At 31.0% G+C, this 23049-nt stretch overlaps 1 protein-coding gene across 2 annotated transcripts in view; it reads left to right on the top strand.

Moving 5' to 3' along the window:
- LOC139491426 (sialomucin core protein 24-like) overlaps positions 1 to 22698 on the top strand; it is a 66897-nt gene extending 44199 nt beyond the window's left edge. Inside the window, exons 11-16 of one of the 2 annotated variants that reach the window (XM_071279118.1) lie at positions 441 to 521; positions 10481 to 10582; positions 12493 to 12558; positions 13240 to 13260; positions 15418 to 15575; positions 18313 to 21624. In XM_071279118.1, the coding sequence (XP_071135219.1) occupies positions 441 to 521; positions 10481 to 10582; positions 12493 to 12558; positions 13240 to 13260; positions 15418 to 15569 (422 nt within the window). In that variant the 3' untranslated portion in view covers positions 15570 to 15575; positions 18313 to 21624. Of the gene's footprint in view, positions 1 to 440; positions 522 to 10480; positions 10583 to 12492; positions 12559 to 13239; positions 13261 to 15417; positions 15576 to 18312 lie in introns of both variants that reach the window. The other variant, XM_071279117.1, reaches the window with a different exon arrangement.
- Positions 22699 to 23049: the final 351 nt, after the last annotated feature.

Below are 23049 nucleotides of genomic sequence, written 5' to 3'. Positions count from 1 at the left end.
GCTCTCACAATTTAGTTAACTTCAATGGGTCTTTAGGCTGGGTGCTTGCCTTTAGTGCCGGGGTTATCAGTTTTATTACTGTCAGGGTAAAAACAAAAACATTAAAATTGTTATTTACTGCAACTCTGTTAGGCAGGCAACATTTAGTTATCCCAAAGACTGGGGAGATAAATGTTAGAATAATGTTCAAGGTAAGGTGACATGTCCTCGTTGGGACTGTTCCCTTGCGAATGAGCATTTTAAAATTCTTTGATGAGCAAGGCTGTCTAGTAGAAACCAGTATTTATATTGATATCTCAGGTTGTTGTACTGATTTGGTTGTAATATTTTCCACTGGATGTTAAATACTTACATTGACTTATCCAGCATCATCATCATCTTGCTATTCAGTTTTCAGAATTTTATTGTCTCCGTGGTGAAATAAAATATTTTTTTTGCAGGTCAAGCACACACTACTGAGGCACCGACAACCACTCCAAAAACAACAACCGTGAAACCAACACCAGAGCCAGTATTTGAAGGTAATTATATTATTTATTGTTACCTACTGTAGATTCATTTATTGTCATGGGTACAAATTTTTGTTGTTTGAGGAAACATTGTATAATTTGTATTTTGGTGGATATTTCCCGGTTTTATTAATGTCTTACACATGATACAAGACTAGAAAATTTGTACTTTGTGAAACCTTTATATTCGTGGTTCACCTGTAACCATGAAATCAATGAAAATTTGTATCCCATGAATAATAATGAATCCACAGTAGTATGTTTGCCGTAGAAATGTGTCGCTGTTGAATTAATAAATATTGATTTTAAGGGGAGATAACACAGTTTTAACTCCCTAAAACAGTTTTAAGAAAGTTTACTATTGATGTGAAGGTGTATATTTGATATTCTGAAATTGACCAGTTAGCCATGAAAACAAGGTCAAGGTTATATGAACCCTGTCTATGTAGTGGTTATTGTATTATAGGCAATGTTGACATAATGATGCTAGATAGAAATCTGTAATCATCATATGTATACATTTATGTACACCAGGGCATACATGTGATTCTTCCAGCAGAAGTCAAAATCTTGTGCTTTTCAGACCCTCTTTCCTCCCTCCCGTTATAATTTGAAATCTTCTGCTTATTGAAAATGTCAACCTCAATAAATTTTCAGTAGACATTTTTGTTTACAAAATTGATACAGACAGAGAAAAAGTCCAAGAAACTTTAAATTGATATGGGGAAAATCAGAGAAAAACAGAAGTCACCATTTCCTGTTATTGATTTTGTGTTTTAGGTTATTATAAATAACATCAATTGGACTCTTTAACTCAAACTCTTTTAGAATTAGAGAGTTAACGTCACTACAGGATTAGAAACCTTTTTAAATACATTCTGACACATTTATTGCAGGTGAAACATAAAATTGATTTATTTAGTCTTAAGACCTTTATTTATCTGCATTGTTGTGACTATTCATAATTTAAAAAAACAAAAACAGTTTTAATACTGTTCATTACTATACTGATATTTACAAAGACTGGTCAAGTTTGGAGTGAGAATAATGTGTCTGGGTAAGGTGACATGTATTCCTGCGGACTGACAGTTTGGTACAGAGCTGGGGTTTATATTCATATCACATTATCATGCCTTTGTCTTAAATATACATTTAACTTGCCACTGGAGGTTTACAGCTATTCGTTCATACATCTCCAATATTTCTCCAACAGAACATATTGATATAAATCTTAAATAAATACTGCACAACCTTTTTTTATACGACCGCAAAATTTGAAAAATTTTTCGTCGTATATTGCTATCACGTTGGCGTCGTCGTCGTCGTCCGGCGTCCGAATACTTTTAGTTTTCGCACTCTAACTTAGTAAAAGTGAATGGAAATCTATGAAATTTTAACACAAGGTTTATGACCACAAAAGGAAGGTTGGTATTGATTTTGGGAGTTTTGGTCCCAACATTTTAGGAATTAGGGGCCAAAAAGGGCACAAATAAGCATTTTCTTGGTTTTCGCACTATAACTTTAGTTTAAGTTAATAGAAATCTATGAAATTTTGACACAAGGTTTATGACCAGAAAAGAACGGTTGGGATTGATTTTGGGAGTTTAGGTTTCAACAGTTTAGGAATTAGGGGCCAAAAAAGGGCCCAAATAAGCATTATTCTTGGTTTTCGCACAATAACTTTAGTTTAAGTAAATAGAAATCAATGAAATTTAAACACAATGTTAATGACTACAAAAGGAAGGTTGGTATTGATTTTGGGAGTTTAGGTCCCAACAGTTTAGGAATTAGGGGCCAAAAAGGGACCCAAATAAGCATTTTTCTTGGTTTTCGCACCATAACGTTAGTATAAGTAAATAGAAATCTATGAAATTTAAACACAAGGTTTATGACCATAAAAGGAAGGTTGGTATTGATTTTGGGAGTTTTGGTCCCAACAGAATAAAGGGCCCAAAGGGTCCAAAATTAAACTTTGTTTGATTTCATCAAAATTGAATAATTGGGGTTCTTTGATATGCCAAATCTAACTGTCATGACTGTGTATGTAGATTCTTAACTTTTGGTCCCGTTTTCAAATTGGTCTACATTAAGGTCCAAAGGGTCCAAAATTAAACTTAGTTTGATTTTGACAAAAAATGAATTAGTTAGGTTCTTTGATATGCTGAATCTAAAAATGTACTTAGATTCTTGATTATTGGCCCAGTTTTCAAGTTGGTCCAAATCGGGGTCCAAAATTAAACTTTGTTTGATTTCATCAAAAATTGAATAAATGGGGTTCTTTGATATACCAAATCTAACTGTGTATGTAGATTCTTCATTTTTGGTCCTGTTTTCAAATTGGTCTACACTAAAGTCCAAAGGGTCCAAAATTAAACTTAGTCTGATTTCAACAAAAATTGAAATCTTGGGGTTCTTTGATATGCTGAATCCAAAAATGTACTTAGATTTTTTATTATGGGCCCAGTTTTCAAGTTGGTCCAAATCAGGATCTAAAATTATTATATTAAGTATTGTGCAATAGCAAGTCTTTTCAATTGCACAGTATTGCGCAATGGCAAGAAATATCTAATTGCACAATATTGTGAAATAGCAAATTTTTTTTTAATTAGAGTTATCTTTCTTTGTCCAGAATAGTAAGCAAGAAATATCTAATTGCAAAATATTGTGCAATAGCAAGATTTTTTTTTAATTGGAGTTATCTTTCTTTGTCCAGAATCAACTTAAATCTTTGTTATATACAATATACAATGTATATTCACTTTTTACTACCAACTGATAAATTATAATAAATAATATTCAGTGATAACAAGCAGTTTTTTTTACATCTTAATATTTTATGATGTATTTAAATGAGTAGTTATTGTTGCAAACTCCATTAGAAATTTTAATTGAGATTAGTTTTGGAATAAGGGAAAGGGGGATGTGATTAAAAAAATTGGGTTCAATTTTTCTCATTTGAAATTTCATAAATAAAAAAGAAAATTTCTTCAAACATTTTTATGCTCCACCTACGATAGTAGAGGGGCATTATGTTTTCTGGTCTGTGCGTCCGTCCGTCCGTCCGTCCGTTCGTCCGTCCGTCTGTCCCGCTTCAGGTTAAAGTTTTTGGTCAAGGTAGTTTTTGATGAAGTTTAAGTCCAATCGACTTCAAACTTAGTACACATGTCCCCTATGATATGATCTTTCTAATTTTAATGCCAAATTAGAGTTTTTACCCCAATTTCACGGTCCACTGAACATGGAAAATGATAGTACGAGTGGGGCATTCGTGTACTGAGGACACATCCTTGTTTTGAGAGGATTAATATTCAACAGCATAGTGAATTGCTCTAAGAGAAAACAAAAATTTTAAGTTCATTAGAACACATTCATTCTGTGTCAGAAACCTATGCTGTGTCAACTATTTAATCACAATCCAAATTTAGAGCTGAATCCAGCTTGAATGTTGTGTCCATACTTGCCCCAACCATTCAGGGTTCAACCTCTGCGGTCGTATAAAGCTACGCCCTGCGGAGCATCTGGTTGTGTGATATTTTAAGATTTTAAGATTTTTAGGCTTTCGCATAACTAAACAGGGGCTTTTGAACTTAATCAAACTTAAAAGTAATATGGTTTAGAAAACATATTTTAGGTTTTTTTTTCACAATTAATAAAACTAATGGTTCCATTTAATTTGTTATACAATGCTACCAGACTCTTTTGAGAATGATACAGGTTTGTTAGTCAATGGTGAATGTCTCGGGGTAAATGGATTACTGTGGATTCATTACAGCTAATTTCCTAATGCTTGTAGAGTAAAACTTTGGTATGCTTGCTTGCTCTGTTTGTATAAATGCTAAATCAAGCTTTGTAATCATTTAGATTGACATCTTCAAACAATATATATATAGGCATTTTTAACCCGTAAATATTATATTTAAATTTGATTGGTTATATCCCAATAAAACTGTACAATATACAAACTAAGCAAGCAAGCTATCTAAAGTCTTGCTCTGCATGCATTAGGAAATAAGCTGTAATATTCGTTGGATACCAATTTTTTGTGGATGTCAAGGGTAGAGGTGAACCGTTCAACAAATGACAATTTTTTTAAAGGCTTGTATAAAGACTTCGTCAAAACCACGAAATCAAATGTCCATGAACATGTAAGTATTCCTTCATCCGCGGCAATTGGTAGCCACTAAAATAAATGAATCCACGGTATAGGAAAAGATTTTGTTTGGTACTCCCGTCTTTCCTTTTACTGCATATTTATTATTATTCATGGGATATCAATTTTTGTGGATATTGTAGGTACAGCTGATCCTCAAATTAAAATTTTCCATAGTTTGTTTAAAGACTTTGGCAAAACCATATATTTAAATATCAAAAATGTAGTGTTCCCCTTGTCACAAAAATTGGTACCAATGAACATCAATGAATACACAGTAGATTGAATCAAGTATATCTTGGTGTTTTAACCCAATGTTTTTTTTTCATTTACATCTGCAAATTTGCCGTTTCAGAATCTAATGCATTTTGGGTAATATTTTCAAAAGCGTACACCAAAATGTTGCGATTGGTTTGAAACATACTTAACAATGGAAATCCATCCAATGATGCTAAGTTATTTTCATTTTGGTGTACGAACAATGAAATTACCCACAGTCCTTTAAATTCTGAAAAGGCGAATTGTTTGATAGTCTAAAGCAATCCAATATTGTACCTACTGTGGATTAATTTATTTTCATGGATACTAATTTTCTTGTTTGAGGAAAAGTTACATTATTTGTGGATTTTTCATTTAGTGGTTTTGCCAATCTCTGCATACAAATCATATAGGAAATTTCTAATTCCTTAAACATTTTAATTTGCCGATTACCTCTGTCCACAAAACCAACAAAAATTGATATCCAACAAATAATAATGAATCCACAGTACTTATCTCTAAATGTTTTGACCATTCTTTTCTACGATTATGTTTAAATAATAGAAAAGTCTAAATAAATTTTTCTTTATGCGAGGGACTTTTCAATATAATCATGATTATATAGTTACTGGTAGTTAATACACTATTTATAACAATGCATTTTAAATCTGTATTTGATAATTAGTATGGACTGTTCCAAAATAAATGTGGGGGATGGGGATGAGATGTTTTTTTATACGCCCGTCAAAATTTTGACGGGACATATTATGGTATACAAATGTCCGGTGTCCGTCCGTCTGTCTGTCCGTCCGGCGTAAACATGTCGCACCATAACTTGAGAACGACTTATCCGAATTTCATTAAACTTAATAATATAGTTGTTTCTTATGATGGTCAAATGATCTGTATACTTTTTGGTGAAAATAAGATTTAAACTTTTCGAGTTACGGCACTTTGTAACTAAAACAGGGGTGTGTTTTTTTTCACATGTCGCACCGTATCTCAAAAACGTTTCTTGATTATTGCTTAAAACTTTACACACTTCTTAGTTATATTAATTTTAATATCTGTATACTTTTTGGTGATGATTCAAAATTTCATTTTTGAGTTTTTGAGTATTTTGTAAAAAAGGGGGAGGGTTTTTTTACATGTCGCGCCGTATCTCAAAAATGATTTATGATTATTGCTTAAAACTTTACACACTTCTTTGTTATATTAATCTAAAGATCTGTATACTTTTTGGTGATGATTCAAAATTTCATTTTTGAGTTATTGAGTATTTTGTAAAAAAGGGGGAGGGTTTTTTTACATGTCGTGCCGTATCTCAAAAACGATTAATGATTATTGCTTAAAACTTTACACACTTCTTTGTTATATTAATTTAAAGATCTGTATACTTTTTGGTGATGACTCAAAATTTTATTTTTGAGTTATTGAGTATTTTGTAAAAAAGGGGAGGGTTTATTTTACATGTCGCGCCGTATCTCAAAAACAATTTATGATTATTGCTTGAAACTGTACACACTTCTTTGTTATACTAATTTAAAGATCTGTATACTTTTTGGTTTGATTCAAAATTTTATTTTAGTGATATTTGTAAAAAAAAAACAGGGTGGGGGGGGTTTCACATGTCCCGCCGTGTCTCAAAAACAATAAATGGTTATTGCTTAAAACTTCCTCAGAAACTTTTTATGATTATTGCATAAAACTTCCACACAAGAAGTCGGGCGTATCATGCGCTCATGGCGCAGCTGTTTATTTTATGACCACAACCACCCATAATTTTTTTTTTTTTTTTGTAATTTGTAAAAAATTCTATTTAGTAAAATACAACCATCCATGTTTAATTAATTCGAAGAGTCTTACATCCCCCACCTGATAAATTTTGGAACAGCCCATATCGAAGGAGGTTAATTAGGAAGTACAAACAAAATCTGTAAATTGTATGTTTAACTTAAGACAGGTTTATGTAATAAATCTGTTTTTTGACAGGTTTATCCCAAAACTTTAGAAGTAGGTAGATTTTTTAGGTTTTTGTTTGTTTGTTCTTTATAAATGACAGTGTTCTTAGTTTATTAGTTTGATTGGTGCAAAAAAGGGGCAGATCCATCCATTTTTAAAAAGGGGTCCAACTAGATGTCCTAATTCAAACGCATTGATCGTTCAAAAAAAAAAGGGGGGTTCAAACCCCTAGAACCCACTGGATTTGCCACTGCAAAAAAACTCAAGCAGAGTAACAAAGTTTGGAATAGCTTTTCTAATTCAAGTATGGCTGCCATGCTTTTTAGTACCAAATTTCAATTATTTGACAAAAAATTAGATTATGAAATTCATAGATTAATGTAAAGGATTAATTTTTAACTTCAGAGACTTTACAATCAAGGATATATCTACAAATTCTCTTTTAAGAAATAGAGGCAATAAATACTAAGGCTTACAGTCACAAAATTTTGAGTATGAATATCTTATTTAAACTCTAAATCAATCAACTAGAATATGGGATTCAGTATTTAAAACACCACTGACCAGTTAATACCCTTATAGTACTGAGTTAAGGATGTACTTAGGTGAGGTTTTGGAATTTGAGTCAAATGTTCGGACTTCTTTGTGTTTTTCCATACAAAACAATGTAAAATATTTTGCCCCATAACACCCATTTATTTTTTCATATAAGACTTAATAGCTCATGAAGGTCGTTTACCAAAATTTTAGAAGATTCTTAATTTTCTTTCTTTTGTTTTGAGACCTAGTAATACCAATGCAAATATAAGGTAAAAGTCAGAGTCAGCCTTTTCCCGCCATAATTGAAATCTCAATTATCTTGAAAAGGAGGTCCATGACCTATCAATATTTTTAGCTTATTTTTATCCTTAATTGATGCTCTACAAGCTTATAATATCAATTTTAACTTCTCAATTTATTAATTTTCACCTAACCTCACCTAAGTACACCCTTAAAGGTTAATGACTGAAGATTTAATCCTGGCTCAGCTATTATTTGAATACTTCCTGTGAAAATGAACTAGATTTATGAGAAAAAAAATCCCTCATTTGAGTTTGTAAAGGAGAAAAGATTGCAGCGAACTAACAATAAACTTTGCCAAGACATTTCAGATTTCTACTTTTATTGTTGACTTCAATCAGATGACTTCATAAATACAAGTTTAATACAGGATTGATAAATAATTCTCCCTAAGACATTTTGGCAACAGAGGATGCTATAATTAACCCTGTATAAACTTTTTTTTTGGGGGGGGGGGTCCCTGTTGAATATATGAGTTATATAGTCAATCTGTCTGTCTGCACATGCATCTCATAAGGTCAACCACTTCTATACCGTAATATATTTGATAAATTTTATAAGAAAGAAGATGTGGTATGATTGTAAATAAGACAACTCTTCACAAGAGTCCAAGTGACATAGAATTTAACAACTATAGGTCACTGTACAGCCTTCAGCAATGAGCAAAACCAATACTGCTTTTACACATTTGTAGAACTATCTTTTTATTAGAATATAATTGCAGTTGAACATATTTTAAAAAGGGAGATAATCATATTGATCTGGAGTAGCCTGACTCACAAAACAACCATTATATCATTCTCATAGTTGATTCCAATACATTTGTATTGTTTTTGAAATTAGACAAATTGGGATTCAGTTTGGGAAAGGTTTAGGGTGTCACAATACTCATTTTCTATCTTTCAGCAGATTTTAGAGTCTTCGTCACTGACATTAAAATCTTAATATTCCCCTCAAAAATTCTACTACGAACCAATATAATGAAGATCACTACTTTGCTTAGGCACTAATAGTAGATTTTATTTTTCTCAATAACTAAAAAATAGAGCTTTTTGAAAATTAGTCGCAAGGTTTTTTGGTTTTTAAAGATTTTATGGACAATAATGGCTTCTTCTAGTTTCTCCGATACAAAAATACATAAATACATAAACTTTTATAATTTCAGATATTTCTTTTCACCCAATTGTGTCATATGCATATGTGTTTGTTCATGGTGTTTGAATTCTCTAGAAACTGCCCCTATAAGTTGGTCTATTGAGTGGGGATGGGACCTTTATCAGGACCTCAGGATCGGGTGTTTTTAAGCTAGGTATTTCTGGATTGACCCTTTCGGGATACTGGGAATTCTTTTTTCGAATCTCGAGATGTTGGGATTTAAATTTATTTAAATTCGGGACTTCAGGATTTCATGTTTTTAAGCCCGGCATTTTGGGATCAGGACCCGTCCAACCCCTCTATATTGGTGTAGTTGATACTACCTTCACTGGCTTCAGTGTTCCAATATATTTTTCTCTGGAACTGTCCTCAAGAATGTGCCTATGCTAGACTATCTTTAATGATATTCTTAAATTAGTATATTGTTTAGGTGGTGGCCTGAAAAACAAATAGCCTTCCTTATTTTGCATGTGGAATTTTACTAGAAAATTTGATGTCCTATTAAGTTGAAGACAGCCGTGGTTCAGTATCTGAATAAAAATATGTGCTGGAATGCCTTGTTAAAGTGAGATTATCAATCCTTTACTATCTCTGATAGATAAAGGGAACACATTTACAGTTTTAAATCAAATTTTCTGTCAATAAAAACAAAGTTAATTGTATTTGATCGACAACATTTATACCAGATTTTTGCGTCAGTCTGATATTTTCTATTGAAACAGAAGGGTATAATTGTGTTCATATGTTTTAACCCTTCCTTGGTTTATGACAGTTGTTATAAAGTCATATTTAGTTGAAAAAGTTTGAAGAGCAAGACGGAATTTATGAATTCAGTTATTTTAGTGATTAATGCGGGCCATTTGACCACCATTGACCACTGTAAATTCAGAAATTATTGCAAAGTATTAATTAATGTGAATAATGCAACTACTTGATTATCGCAATAATAAGAATTTGTATTCTGATATCTTATTATACTGTGGATACATTATCATTCTTTGGATACCAGATTTTGTGGATTTCTTAGGTACGGTTGAACCACTCAATTAAGTGTGTAAGGAATGACAAATTTTCTCAAGGCTTCTGCAAAATCATGAAATTAAGTATCTACGAACACGTTAAGGTGGTACCTAACACTACAGGGAGATAACTCTGTAAAGTCAGCTAAACGTTTTAATTACGTTGTGTTGTAAAAGGAATATTAAGCTTCTCAATGATCAAAATTGGTTTTTGTCAAAGTGCTATATAACCAGTGTAATTTTTCTGACAAAACGGTTGGTTCAAAATTTTTGAAATTTTTATATTTTTGTTTAAGGATCAAAGTAGATACTTGGACAAAATTTTATTAAAATTAAACGAGCCAAATTAATTTTAGTGATAGTGTTGGGTACCACCTCAAGTTTTCATTCATTCATGAAAAAATTGGTATCAATGGAAATAAGTGAATCCACAGTATATCTGTATGCAGCTTTTCCTAACATCGCAACAATTAATAAAAAAATGTTTGTCAATTAAGAAATTATAATTGCAAACAATAACTTTTGAATTAACAGTATATCATGTATATGTCGTAATACATAATATAAAACATCCTATTATTCTTCAGAGTGTCAGAACCTCAAGAACGTGAAAGATTGTTGTGGAAATGAACTGTTTAAGTGTATCTTTGTCAACTGTAATGGAACCACCACAAAACTGACTTATAAAGGTATGTACTAGTTATTTATAACTCTGCTCTGAAAGGAAGGATGATAATGGTTTTTGTCTGTCCTTCTATAGATATAAAAAGATGTGGTATAAGTGCCTATTTCAAACAACTCTCTATCCAAGTCACAATTTGTAAAAATTATCTATTATAGGTTGAAGTACGGTCTTCAACACGAAGTCTTGACTCACACCAAACAGCAAGCTATAACGGGCCCCAAAAATGACTAGTGTAAAACCATTCAAACAGAAAGATCAATGGTCTAATCTGTATATGTTCCAGACCGTATGAGTACTTGGACCGTACGCGTACGGTCTGAACCGTATGCATACTTTTTCAATATACGCATACGGTCGGACCGTACGCGTACGGTCTGACTAATATTAAGAATTTGGTCAAGTTTATTAGATACAAATGTATATAACAGATCAACATAACTTATATCTCAAATTAATATAAAAAGTTGAATAGTTATTGAAATAAAAACTTAACTATTTGTAAAAAATCAGGCTTATTTAATCTATTAATCTCCTGTACTTACCATGTCAGTAATTCATTAATTACAGCCCAGTATGCTCATTGAAATTGAAGTTATCAGAAGTAAACATAATGTGGGAGGACAATTGTTTTAGAATATTTAGGAACTTTACAAAAAATGCATATGCAAAGGAACATGCATGAACAAAACATGTTAATGTTAAAAATATATGACGTTCCTTGTGAAAGCAAGTGTTATCTTGGGCCAGAGTAACAAAATAGGATTCACGGATATAAAATTAAACAAATATTTAATTTTAATTGTTCGCTTATTCACTTTATACATCTAATTGTAATAGTAACAATTTGTATAAATAAAAATAAAGATTTTGATAAATGTTTGTTAACATTTAACCCATATGATCCCAAAACATGTATGGTCAGCTGGACCGTACGCGTAGGGTCGGACCGTACGAGTATACGTATACGGTCCGGACCGTACGCGTACGGTCCAAATACTCGTATGGTCTGGAACATATATAAAATAATGAGAAACGATAAACACTTATAAAACACATCAAATAAAAACTACTGAACATCAATTTCCTAACTTAGGACAAGTGCAAACAAATGTAGCAGTTTTAAACGTTTTACACATAACCCTGCTCTGAAAGGAAGGGGATATCATACTGGTTATGTCTGTCCATCTGGGTATGTCTGTTTTATTAAAAATTGGTTGCATTTTTGGCAGGAAGTACAAATCATCAGAGTTTCTTGAAACTTGATATCAACATTTCTTAGTTTGCAAACAAGCCTGCAATTTTGGTAGATAGATTTTTCCGGTAAAACTAACCATTTCCTATATCCACTCCCAGGAAACTTAATCATTGTAATACTGTAAAAGCAGAAATTTTCGTGGAGGATTTATTTCATTTATTTCATGGAAAGAATATATCCGCGAAATTAAAACCCCCACGAAAAATTTAACCTCCATATAACACCACTTACATTTAAGGTAATAAATCCCCATGAAATCTTATAGAATATGATATATATCCACCAAATTTTGACCCCACGAAAAATAATGTTTCTACAGTAATTAGCAACAGGATGTTTCATACAGGGCAAAATCTACTTTTAAACTTAAAAAACAATGAGCATGAAGTTGTAATTCTTTGGGTGTAAGGAAATGAAGACTGATCGCAACGATATTTTAGAATTTTGGAATTCTCATATATTCTACCTTTCAAATTGTTCTATATACTTATTCTATTGCTTTTGGGTATCCTTTTTTCAGTGTTAAGATTTTTCATAGGCAAGTTACATTTTAACTCATTGTTTTGTAGGGTGTTACTCATAGGCAAGGTATATTTTAACTCATTGTTTTGTAGGGTGTTACTCATAGGCAAGGTATATTTTAACTCATTGTTTTGTAGGGTGTTACTCAACTACGAATCAAACAACTATCCAGACAGAATGTGGAACCACCTTTTTGGATTCATGTAAGTACATGCTGGAATAAGAGGCTATTTTTAGAATTCTGGATTAAAAACTTTTATTAATAGATTCATGAACTGTATTTTACTTAAGAAATAATTGATGCAAGCTATACTTTATTGTAGTTTAACATGGGTAGGCATTATATTTGTGATTATTTTTGCCAGAGTGAAAGTGAGGGCTAAAATAATCACGAATATAATGCCTACCCATTACCAATGTTAAAATTACAATAAAGTATAGCTTGCATCAATTATTTCGAATCTGAATAAGACAATTAAGGTAATTTCTATGTCCAATAAGTATAAGTGTAAAAGCGTTTGTGTAAGCTCTTCCATGATGAAATCATCTTCTTTGGCACCTAAACAAGGTGACATGGTAAGAATGTTTCTGGTGTCAAACGTAAACACTGGGTGTTTGATAGCTTCATAATGTAATATGATTTGATGGAAAAAAGATAAGTAGGTGTTGAATATGAGGTTTTTACTTAATATTGTTTGAGATAAATACATGTCGATACATTGCAGATTTAAAATGTTGGGTTTTCTTAGTTTTACTGATACAGGGAGATAAAGAATATTACGTCGATTGTCATCCAATCAGAAACATACAAAATGATTGCATTAGAAATATAAATACCTAGATTGTTTCCCTTGTATTACCTAATGATATGATTTTGTTTACAGGTGCTGCTGTAGCTCCTACAAGTAAGTAATAAAATTTAAGGAGGTAAATGTAGGTTAAGGGAAATAACTCTTAAAATCGTCAGTACAATTATTTTCATCAATATATTCTAATCTTCTACGAAGTACACCACTAATTGACTTTACATGGCCCCATTGCTTTCTATGTTAGATTCCTCCATTTCAAGCAGACACACCTCTATTGTTTTAAGTTCAAATAAAGTGACAATAATGGCATGTCAAAGCAACACTTTATGGTGTCTTGTACTGAAAAAATCAACATTAACCTTTAATAGCATATAAGAAAGAACTGGTTCCCAGAACTTCGGATGTACAAAAACAGGTACATCAGATCTGACAAATAGACAAAATGTACCCTCTTTTTAAATTTTTGCGCAGTTTTTTTTAATATTCAAAATTATTACAAGTCCAAAAGTGTTCTATAATGATCACCAGTCCTTTAGTTTTCATTTGATACCAAAAATACCTAAATATTCTACAGATTTTGAAAGTTACACTCATGGGTAGGAACTATTTTGCGTTAGATATGTACCACTTTCTGGTATGTGCTTTCTGGTCAGGCCTGAATTAGTGGTGCTACACCTGTAGGTTACATAGACTATTTCCAATCTGTTTCAGGTAAATTCGTAATATGAATTGATGAAACTTGACTTATAATACACAAATGCATCACTGAATTAAAGAGTTATCTCCCTGACCAACAAGGTCTACCCACTAAAGTGAATAATTTTTTTTATATAAATCATCTAATATTCTTCAGAATCCAAAACGTGTAAGCATGTTATGTTTTACTGGTAAACAAAAAGCATGTCATTTCAACACTGAAGACAGCACTCATTTTATGTTAGATTGCACATGTATGACTCATTTTTCTGGATATTTATCAGTGGTGAGATACATCTAGGTGAATGATAAATTCTGGAAAAATCAACTATAACTTTTCTTTCAATCTGTTTGCAGATTTCATTGTTTAAAATTTGAGCGCATACTTCTTTGCCTTCAGCTTGATAGTGAAAAATTTAGTCCAATTAGAATTTTAATTGGAGCATTCTACGTTATTTTCAGTGACCGTGAAATGATGATAGTTATTTATTGTGGATATATTTATTTTTGTGGATTGATTAAAACTTGCATTTGCGTGGATACACAAAATGTATTTTGTGGTTTTGTAAAAGTCTGCATACCAGCGTGTACCCTCTAAATCCACAAAAATTGATATCTCACAAATAATTATGAATCTACAGAAGTTACTTATACAGAAAGGTTGCTTACATCTGAAATTATTAACTTTTTACCGTACACCATGTACATGATTAGAAACAATGTATTTTTAAAAACACAAAATGCATGTATTTATATAAAAAAGGGAAAATGGAAAAAAGAACGTAAACAAAGACAAAGTTTCAGTTGCATTTTCCTTATTTTAAGAATATATCAGGTTTAAGATTTTTTTTCATAATCACTTTATGCATAGTTGATGTAGTTGAAGCAATTTATGGGAAAGGTTCTAGGGATGAGGCATGGCTTTTTCTAAAGTTTGGTTTAAAATAGTATTAAAGGTAGAACATGTAGTATATTTAATTTTGATTTTCTGGAATTGTTGTCTCCTAACAAGCTATATATGAAAGGTATAAAAAAGAGGTAAATTTGTTTCAAGAATAGAAGAAAATTTGTCAACATGTATATATCAGTTAGTGTTTCCCTTTAACATGTTTAAAAACAAAACAATGAAAACCTTCCACTAGTTCAAAATGACCTTGAATAGACCATTTTCATATAACTGACTTTTGACTCCCAAGTATGTAATTTTTCGACAGATTTCCTACTCTGTGGTAGAAAGCTCTCGTACTGGGTCAATAGGGAACAAGTCTATAGAAGTAAAATCAAGCTTACAATAGGTGAATAAATGGGAAAATTTTAACTGTATTTTGATTTTTTTACTGTATATAGAAAACAAAACAGTTAATTTTCTCCCTAAATTTTGTTCATTGAAAGCTTGATTTCTACTTTTACTTGCTTTTTCCTAACCATGTACTAAAATTATCTACCACCGGGTAGGTAACACGTCAACAAATTAATATACTGCAGAGTCAAAAGATTTGTATATGAAAATAGTCATTTGGAAAAAGATAATTTTTAGCCTCTTTCTGACATTTACAGCTGCTGCACCATCTAAAGGTGGCAATAATCATCATTTTGATGCAGTTTCGTTCATTGGTGGAGTTATTTTATGTGGAGCAATAGTTGCCATCATATTTTTTGGATGCAGGTGGTACCAGGCCAGACAGGGAAGCAACTACCATACCCTTTAGGCAAATGTACTTGTTACTGTAGTTTCTTCAATTTATTTTAAAGCATGAGTTTTTTATGTATTTTTTTCTTTTTTGTAATTTGTTTAATATTTTTTTTTATACTGGTTGATAAGATTTGACTTCCCGATAAGCTGATATTTCAATTTTTCATTTTAATAAATTTCTTAACAGGAAATATTCATTTATTCAAATCGAAAAAAAAATATTTGCCATTGACATCAACACAGTATGAAGTTCAAGATTATTTTTTTTAATTGCATGTCCTCTGACATTTTATTTTCAATCATCCCAAAGCATGAACTTTTTCATTGTATATATTAATTAATTGTTCATGTATGACAATATATTCTAATTAAGTAATGGATGAATAATTTTAGAACAGCTTTAAACGATCGTGATATGTTTACTTAAAATATGATGGCAACTACCCTATATCAACAGAGATGACAAACTTTTGATTTATTTAGGCTGATTTTTTTTTACAGACATCAGGACCAGTTTGTCATTGTTTTAAGGTTGTTCGCTCCTCTTGTTTCAGAATGTTTGCCAAATATTCAGAATCCTCTGGTTTTATCAATGTCATGATGTAGTGCCATTAAAATTTCTCTTCCCCCAACCAGCCCCCTCCCACTGACCCCTACTTTTTTTTTCATGATTTTATTACGTAACCATATTTAAAAATGCTATAAAATCCTTGTTTTTTTTCATGCCCCATTTATGGGCATTATGTTTTCTGGTCTGTGCGTCCGTTCTTTCGTCTGTCCGTCCGTCCGTTCATCCGTCCGTTCGTCCGTCTGTCCCGCTTCAGGTTAAAGTTTTTGGTCGAGGTAGTATTTGATGAAGTTGAAGTCCAATCCACTTGAAACTTAGCACACATGTTCACTATGATGTAATCTTTCTAATTTTAATGCCAAATTATAGATTTCCCCCCATTTTCATGGTCCAGTGAACATAGAAAATGATTGTGCGGATGGGGCAACCGTGTACTGGGAACACATTCTTGTTTTATATCTTTTAAAAGAGAAAGGGTGCCAAGGTTAGATGTATAAGTTCAAAGAGAATTATTTCCCGCAAAATTTTCAACTGCTTATATCTGTCAAACAATCACGCAGACCCTTTAATTTTTTCTGTTTTTTTTGTTCCTTTATTTATATAGTTTCAATTTACAACAGTCTTTTTAACAGCTCGTAATTCTTATTTTGAAACGGAGTAACGAACATCCTCAAGATAAAACCAAATTAAATAGAACCATCACATCCATCTACATTGAACACATCTGTATCCATAATTGTTTTATTATTGGTGATGAATATGCATGACATTCACTGCCAAAGGTGATGAATATGCATGACATTCACTGCCAAAGGTGATGACTATGCATGACATTCACTGCCATCGGTGATGAATATGCATGAAATTCACTGCCAAAGGTGATGAATATGCATGACATTCACTGCCAACGGTGATGAATATGCATGATATTCATTTACAGGATCTGTCATTTCTTGGTTGCATTTTCATCAATTTTAGTTGTTACTGTTAGCTTCTGTATATTGTTTGGTGTTGAATGTTAGAATTGTTGTAAGTCAATGAAATAAAAATGAATGAGTTCAAATATAATATGTGGGTTCATTATTATTTGTGGGATACCAATTTTTGTGTATACCACTAGTAAAGGCAAACAACGAAATACACATTTATCTATATGCTAATTATATGCAGACTTAAAACCATAAAATCACACATCCATGAAATACAATTTTTTATCTTTCCAAGAAAATTATTTTCCACAAATATAATTGAATCCACAGTATCAAAGTGTGTAATTTCATCTCATTGATCAGAGCTTTTGGTACAGGCTTTTAACTTTTAGAGCCAATCTTAAGTGCAACTCAAATTGCTTGAATAATAAATGAGGTGGGAAAAAAAACTTTAAAAGTACAACCTTTTTTATGTAACTATTGATTATACATGTATTTACATCATATATGAGTATAAATAGAAAGTGTTTTCATGTAGAAACAATTGTTGAAATAAATGTATAATGGTTCTGTTACTATGTTTACCTATATTCAGCTTTACAGCACTTTATTTGTCATTTTTAACTGTTTTGAATCCAGCATCGACAATCTGTTTTTCTTCCTCTCCTGCTTCACCCAGATAGCAACAATCATCAAACTGATTATACTGCCATAGATTTCGTGTTCATACAGAACCAATCCCTAAACTAATTAAATTTAATTCTGGTTTATCATCGAAGGCTTTAAAATTAAAAGCCTCTTCTGACAGTGCTAATACAATTGCAGGAGGAAGAGCGTTCCAATACTGGATGTTTTTTTGGGAAAAATTAGTTCTTGCCATTATCACAGGATGCCAATGGTAATTGGAATCATTCATTGTGCATAGTTCTCAATGGTTATTTTGGTGGTATTAGATGACTTTTCTTTGATATTGCCACTTTGTTCACTATTTTGTAGAGTGTGGCAAGTCTTACCTTCTTACCTTGTTCTAGGAATGTCATTTAAGCTTTGCTAAGATTGAGTCACAACACAAATAGTAAATTGTTATCATTACCGGTATTCAACAGAAATTAGAAATAGAAAAGTTAAAAGTCACTCTATTTGTTTTGAAACCTTCATCGACTTCCATTTTCTATGTCATTTTTTGCTTTGTTTAGTTTCATTAACATTCAACCCTAATGTCTACTTTTTCATCACATGCAGATTTTCATCTTTTATTGCAGCTGCAGCGCCATCTACAGACAGACATTTTGATGGAGCCTCCTTCATTGGTGGAATAGTATTGTGTGCTGGGATCATTTTGATCATCTTCTTCGTTCTGAAATGGTACAAATCTAGACAGGCCTCCAGCAACTACCATCAGATGTAAAACACAGAGGAGTACTGAGAAACTGTAGAGGACGAATTTCTATTTCCTGGATTTTATAGTTATGTTACACTTTATGTAATTTCTTGTCTTTCAAACATGTTTTAAAATCAAAGTTATCTCATTTATTTAAAATTCTTAATATTGTAACTTAATTTTTCATGTGATTTGGAGTTGGTGTTTTTTAAGGCTTAAAAGTAGTTATTTTCTAAAATTTTATTTAAAAATTTAATGTAAAAATTATATTTAAAAATTTAATTTAAAAATTAGATTTAAAAATTTAATTTAAAAATTTAGTTTAAAAATTTGATTTAAAAATTTGATTTAAAAATTTGATTTAAAAATTTAATTCAAAAATTTAATTTAAAACTATGAGAATTTTTTCCAATTGATTGTAATACTGAATTACTTACATATAACTGAATCTCTTTTTTTGTTTTTGGAAAAATGTGATATTTTTCTTTATGTTCACATAGTTACAGAATTTACTACTAAATGTAATTATATCAAAACTTTATTATGTCAGCATTATTTCTTAAAGTGCCTGGATAAACAAGCCAAAAATAGATAGACAGAGTTTATATTTAAATCTTTAATCTACTTTTTTCTTGAAAATATGTCAAATATCTCTATATTAATGAAAATGTTCAGTTGTTGTGCTTTGTTAAGGTGCTGTACATGAAAAGAAAGAAAAAACGAAAGCTAAACATAAAAACAATTGTTGTAAAAAAAAAATGTTGATGTATGTTGTGTTTTGTTTCATTGACTTAAAAAAACTGTGGTATTTGCATATCTAGGATTTTGAAAATGGGGCCCAAGCATGGCCATTTTTAGGGGCAGGACTTTAAAAAAAAGTATATTCATTAACCATATAAGTAGCTTCATAAGGGGACAGGGCCATCCCCTAAATCTGCCATTGTGTATTGTTAGCATATAATTCTTTATTTAGATTTTAAAGAAATTGTTGAGAGATTTCATTATTTTGTGAAGGATTAAGATAAAAGGATTATATTTTTGTATTTGAGGGAGTATGATACTTTACCATAGTAACAGATTTATGTGATATTTTGTTTTTAGTTAACAAAGATTTGTTGATTCATATTTTGGACCATTTTTTCATCCTTCCATGGCTTTCATTTTGGGACACTTCCCTATTTCAAATTCTTATACGAAAAAAGGAGAATAAAACGCTTAACAAGTTGAAGTAAAACGAGAATTAAAATAACAAACTTCAGCTTTAGATAAAGCTGTGCTAAATGAAAAATGAAAATAAACCATCAACAATGCAGCATGTCATTTGCGAAATATATATCTAACAAGTTAAAGTTGGGTCAGATACAAATTTGTTTATATTGTGTGGGAAATTTAACCGTAGTTTGACATTTAAATTACTGTAAAACCCCACATTTGGAGGTCATGGAATCTTTGCTTCACACATTTTATATTTTTAATACAACAAAGAAAAATCATGATCATCTTGCCAACCAATATATTTGATGAAAAGTTTGATATTTATCAAACTATGTTAAAGTACATTTATTGTTTTGTTTACAGATAATTGCATTCCATTCCTTATATATTACATTGGTCATTCACCAGATTCAAAGAATTGTGGGTAATTTCATTGGTTTTACGCCAAAATGAATATAACTTCCGACCATTGGTTGAAGATCAATTGTTTTAGAAAATATCAACCAATCAAAGCAATATGGTGTACAATTTAAAAATATTACCCAGAATGCATTTGATTTTGAATCATTAAATTTATTTTGTTTTATATTATGCATAATCTTGAAAGAATCTGGTTAAAAGTATAATGATCTGTGCGATCTGTTTGTTTATGTTTTGATGTGATGGCAATTTGTATTATCTGCTGTAATTAAGCTATGGGTTTCATTTTCAGTTTAAATTGTAAACAAGTTTTCAAGAAATTTGCTTTTCAATGTAGATATTTTTAGAGGTAATTTAGACAAATAACAATAATATTGTTTTACTAAAAAGCTTTAGGCATCGAGAGAAAAATGTTGTGGTTCCAGATTTATATGAAGATAAGTGGGAATGGTCAATGGGTCAAAATTTCGTAAAATAACTTTCCATAAAAATGAAGCATAATTTTTTTTTTTGGATTTTGGATGGTTCTTGGTGTACAAACAAATAGGATAAGATCATTAACTGCAAACACAGCATTTTTCTATCATAACCATTAACATATACTGTGGATTTATTATTATTCTTTTGATACCAATATTAGTGGATTTTGTAGTAACCCTTGAACCACGAAATCAAATGTCCAACAAATAACAAATTTGAATAGGCATTTATGGTGGTACCCAACACTTTCACTAAAATTAATTTGGCTTGTTTAATTTTCATAAAATTTTGTCAAAGTATGTACTTTGATCCTTTAACAAAAATATAAAAAATTCAAAATTTTTGAACCAACCTTCTGTCAGAAAAATTACACTGGTTATATAGCAGTTTGACAAACACCAATTTTGATCATTGAGAAGCTAAATATTCCTTTTACAACACAACGTAATTAAAACGTTTAGATGACTTTACATAGTTATCTCCCTGTTGTGTTAGGTACCACCACCTTATGCAGAACTTTGCAAAACCATGAAATCAAATATCCATGAAAATGCAAGTTTTCCTCAATCCAGGAAAATTTGTTCCCACGAAAATAAATGAATCTACAGTAGTTGAATTGCTTTGTGCAAGTTTCTTTTTTGTTGCTGATATTTACAGCATGCAAAGATAAATGAAATTTTAATTTCAAATAGCATCACCTGGAACTTCACTGAAATTAGTAAATTTTCCTTTGTTGGACTACAAAAAATACATTCTTATATTAATTTTGTGATATGTTTTGTGATTTAGATGTTGTGTCTAGTGTTGAATGTGATTTTGTTTGTTTATTTTATTTGTCTTTGCCAATTAAGTGCTATTTAAATGTTTATATATTTTATGTAAATGTATTATCATATTTTGTTTCTTTATATAATATGACAAGGAAGAGTTTTTCATATCATATAATTTTATTTTATAATGTGCTTTCAATTTATATATAATAAGGTAAATAGGAAAGAAAGAAAAAACATAGTTGTGATTGTATCTCCATCAGCAGTTTCAGTGCTTTTATCAATTTTCCTGAGTTTCAGACCTTATCCATTGTTATCAGAATGGTAAATAGGAAAAAAACCATCAGCAGTTTCAGTACTTTTATCAATTTTCATGAGCTTCAGACCCTATCAGTTTTAGTATTGTTGCATATTACCCATTGGGCCACAGTGGCAAATAAGATCAACCACAGTGATCATTATCCTTTCAACTCTTGAGATTTTGAGTTCAAACTCTGCTCACGGCTAGACGCTTTAAGACGTTAAATGACAAAATTGCTATTGATATTGTTTAAAGTATGGTGGTTATCAATTGGATGCCAGCTTCCTACATCAACAGAACACTGACCGCCATGATATAGCCATGGTCTTGAAATATTTTGCATAGCATACACGAGAATAATATTTATATACTTCTTAAGAAAGAAAAAAGTAAACCAGGTGAATCTGGTAAAATCATGTGGTAGGTTAGATGGCTAACACTATCTTCTTTAGAACTGTCCATCATTTCATAAAATTGTCTATTCAGTATGGAATACAAGAGCTTCTTCTATTTTGTCTTTATCATGTCATTTTCAAATAGTTTACATGTTTACGCATCAAGATAATGATAAATTGTTTGCAGTAGAATATAAATATGTTAATTAGTTGAGGTGAATGGTCATGTGTATAATTTATTGGGTGATAGGTACTGAGACATTCAGATGCTAAAAATAATTTTTCATGAATCTTTGCTGATCCCCATTTAGATGACAAACAACAAAATAGATGATTAACAAAAAAAATAATTAATGAGGCATTTTCATTTGGATGATTATATAACAAAATTAACTTCAAAATCCAGTTAATAATAATTTATTGTTTGAGAATATTCAGGTTTTGAAGAAAAAAAATTCAACAGCAAATAAGAAAAAAACATCTCTCTGTAATAGACAAAGCAGAAAATTTGAATATCTATTGTACTGTTTTAACATGTAGTAGGTTTTCCTATTGGTTAATAGCACTTGCAAATGGTTAATAAAAGCATTATATTGTAGATAGATTTTTGTCATTTTGTCATCATCACTCATAGTCTTTACCTTTTTGTCAGTCCATCCAGTATATATTAAAGAAATCTCAATATATTCTTGCTTTAAGTTATTATTCAAATAAAATAAGCTTATCCTGCTAGAAAAAATTTTTTTGTTCTAAAAACCAAGATATTTTAGTTTATAGAATAGATTTTTTTGTATCGTATTAAAAAATATATCTGCTAAAAGGGTATTTTTTTTTTTATTCTTTGGTAAAACTGAATCATCTTGTAAGTAATTACTTATTATTAACCAGAAACCATTTTGGATGCAAGAATTGTAATGTGGTGCTTCGTTATCATAATTGGCAGTTTCAAAATGTAATGAATTGTGGGTAATATTTTCAGAAGTGTACACCAAAACGTTATGATTGGTTGAAAACGTCCGAAACAATGAAAATTCAAG

Source organism: Mytilus edulis, chromosome 10, assembly GCF_963676685.1.
Source record: "Mytilus edulis chromosome 10, xbMytEdul2.2, whole genome shotgun sequence".
Taxonomy (NCBI): Eukaryota; Metazoa; Mollusca; class Bivalvia; order Mytilida; family Mytilidae; genus Mytilus; species Mytilus edulis.
The sequence above is the reverse complement of the archived record's forward strand: the minus strand, read 5'-3'. Positions and strand labels throughout refer to the sequence as shown.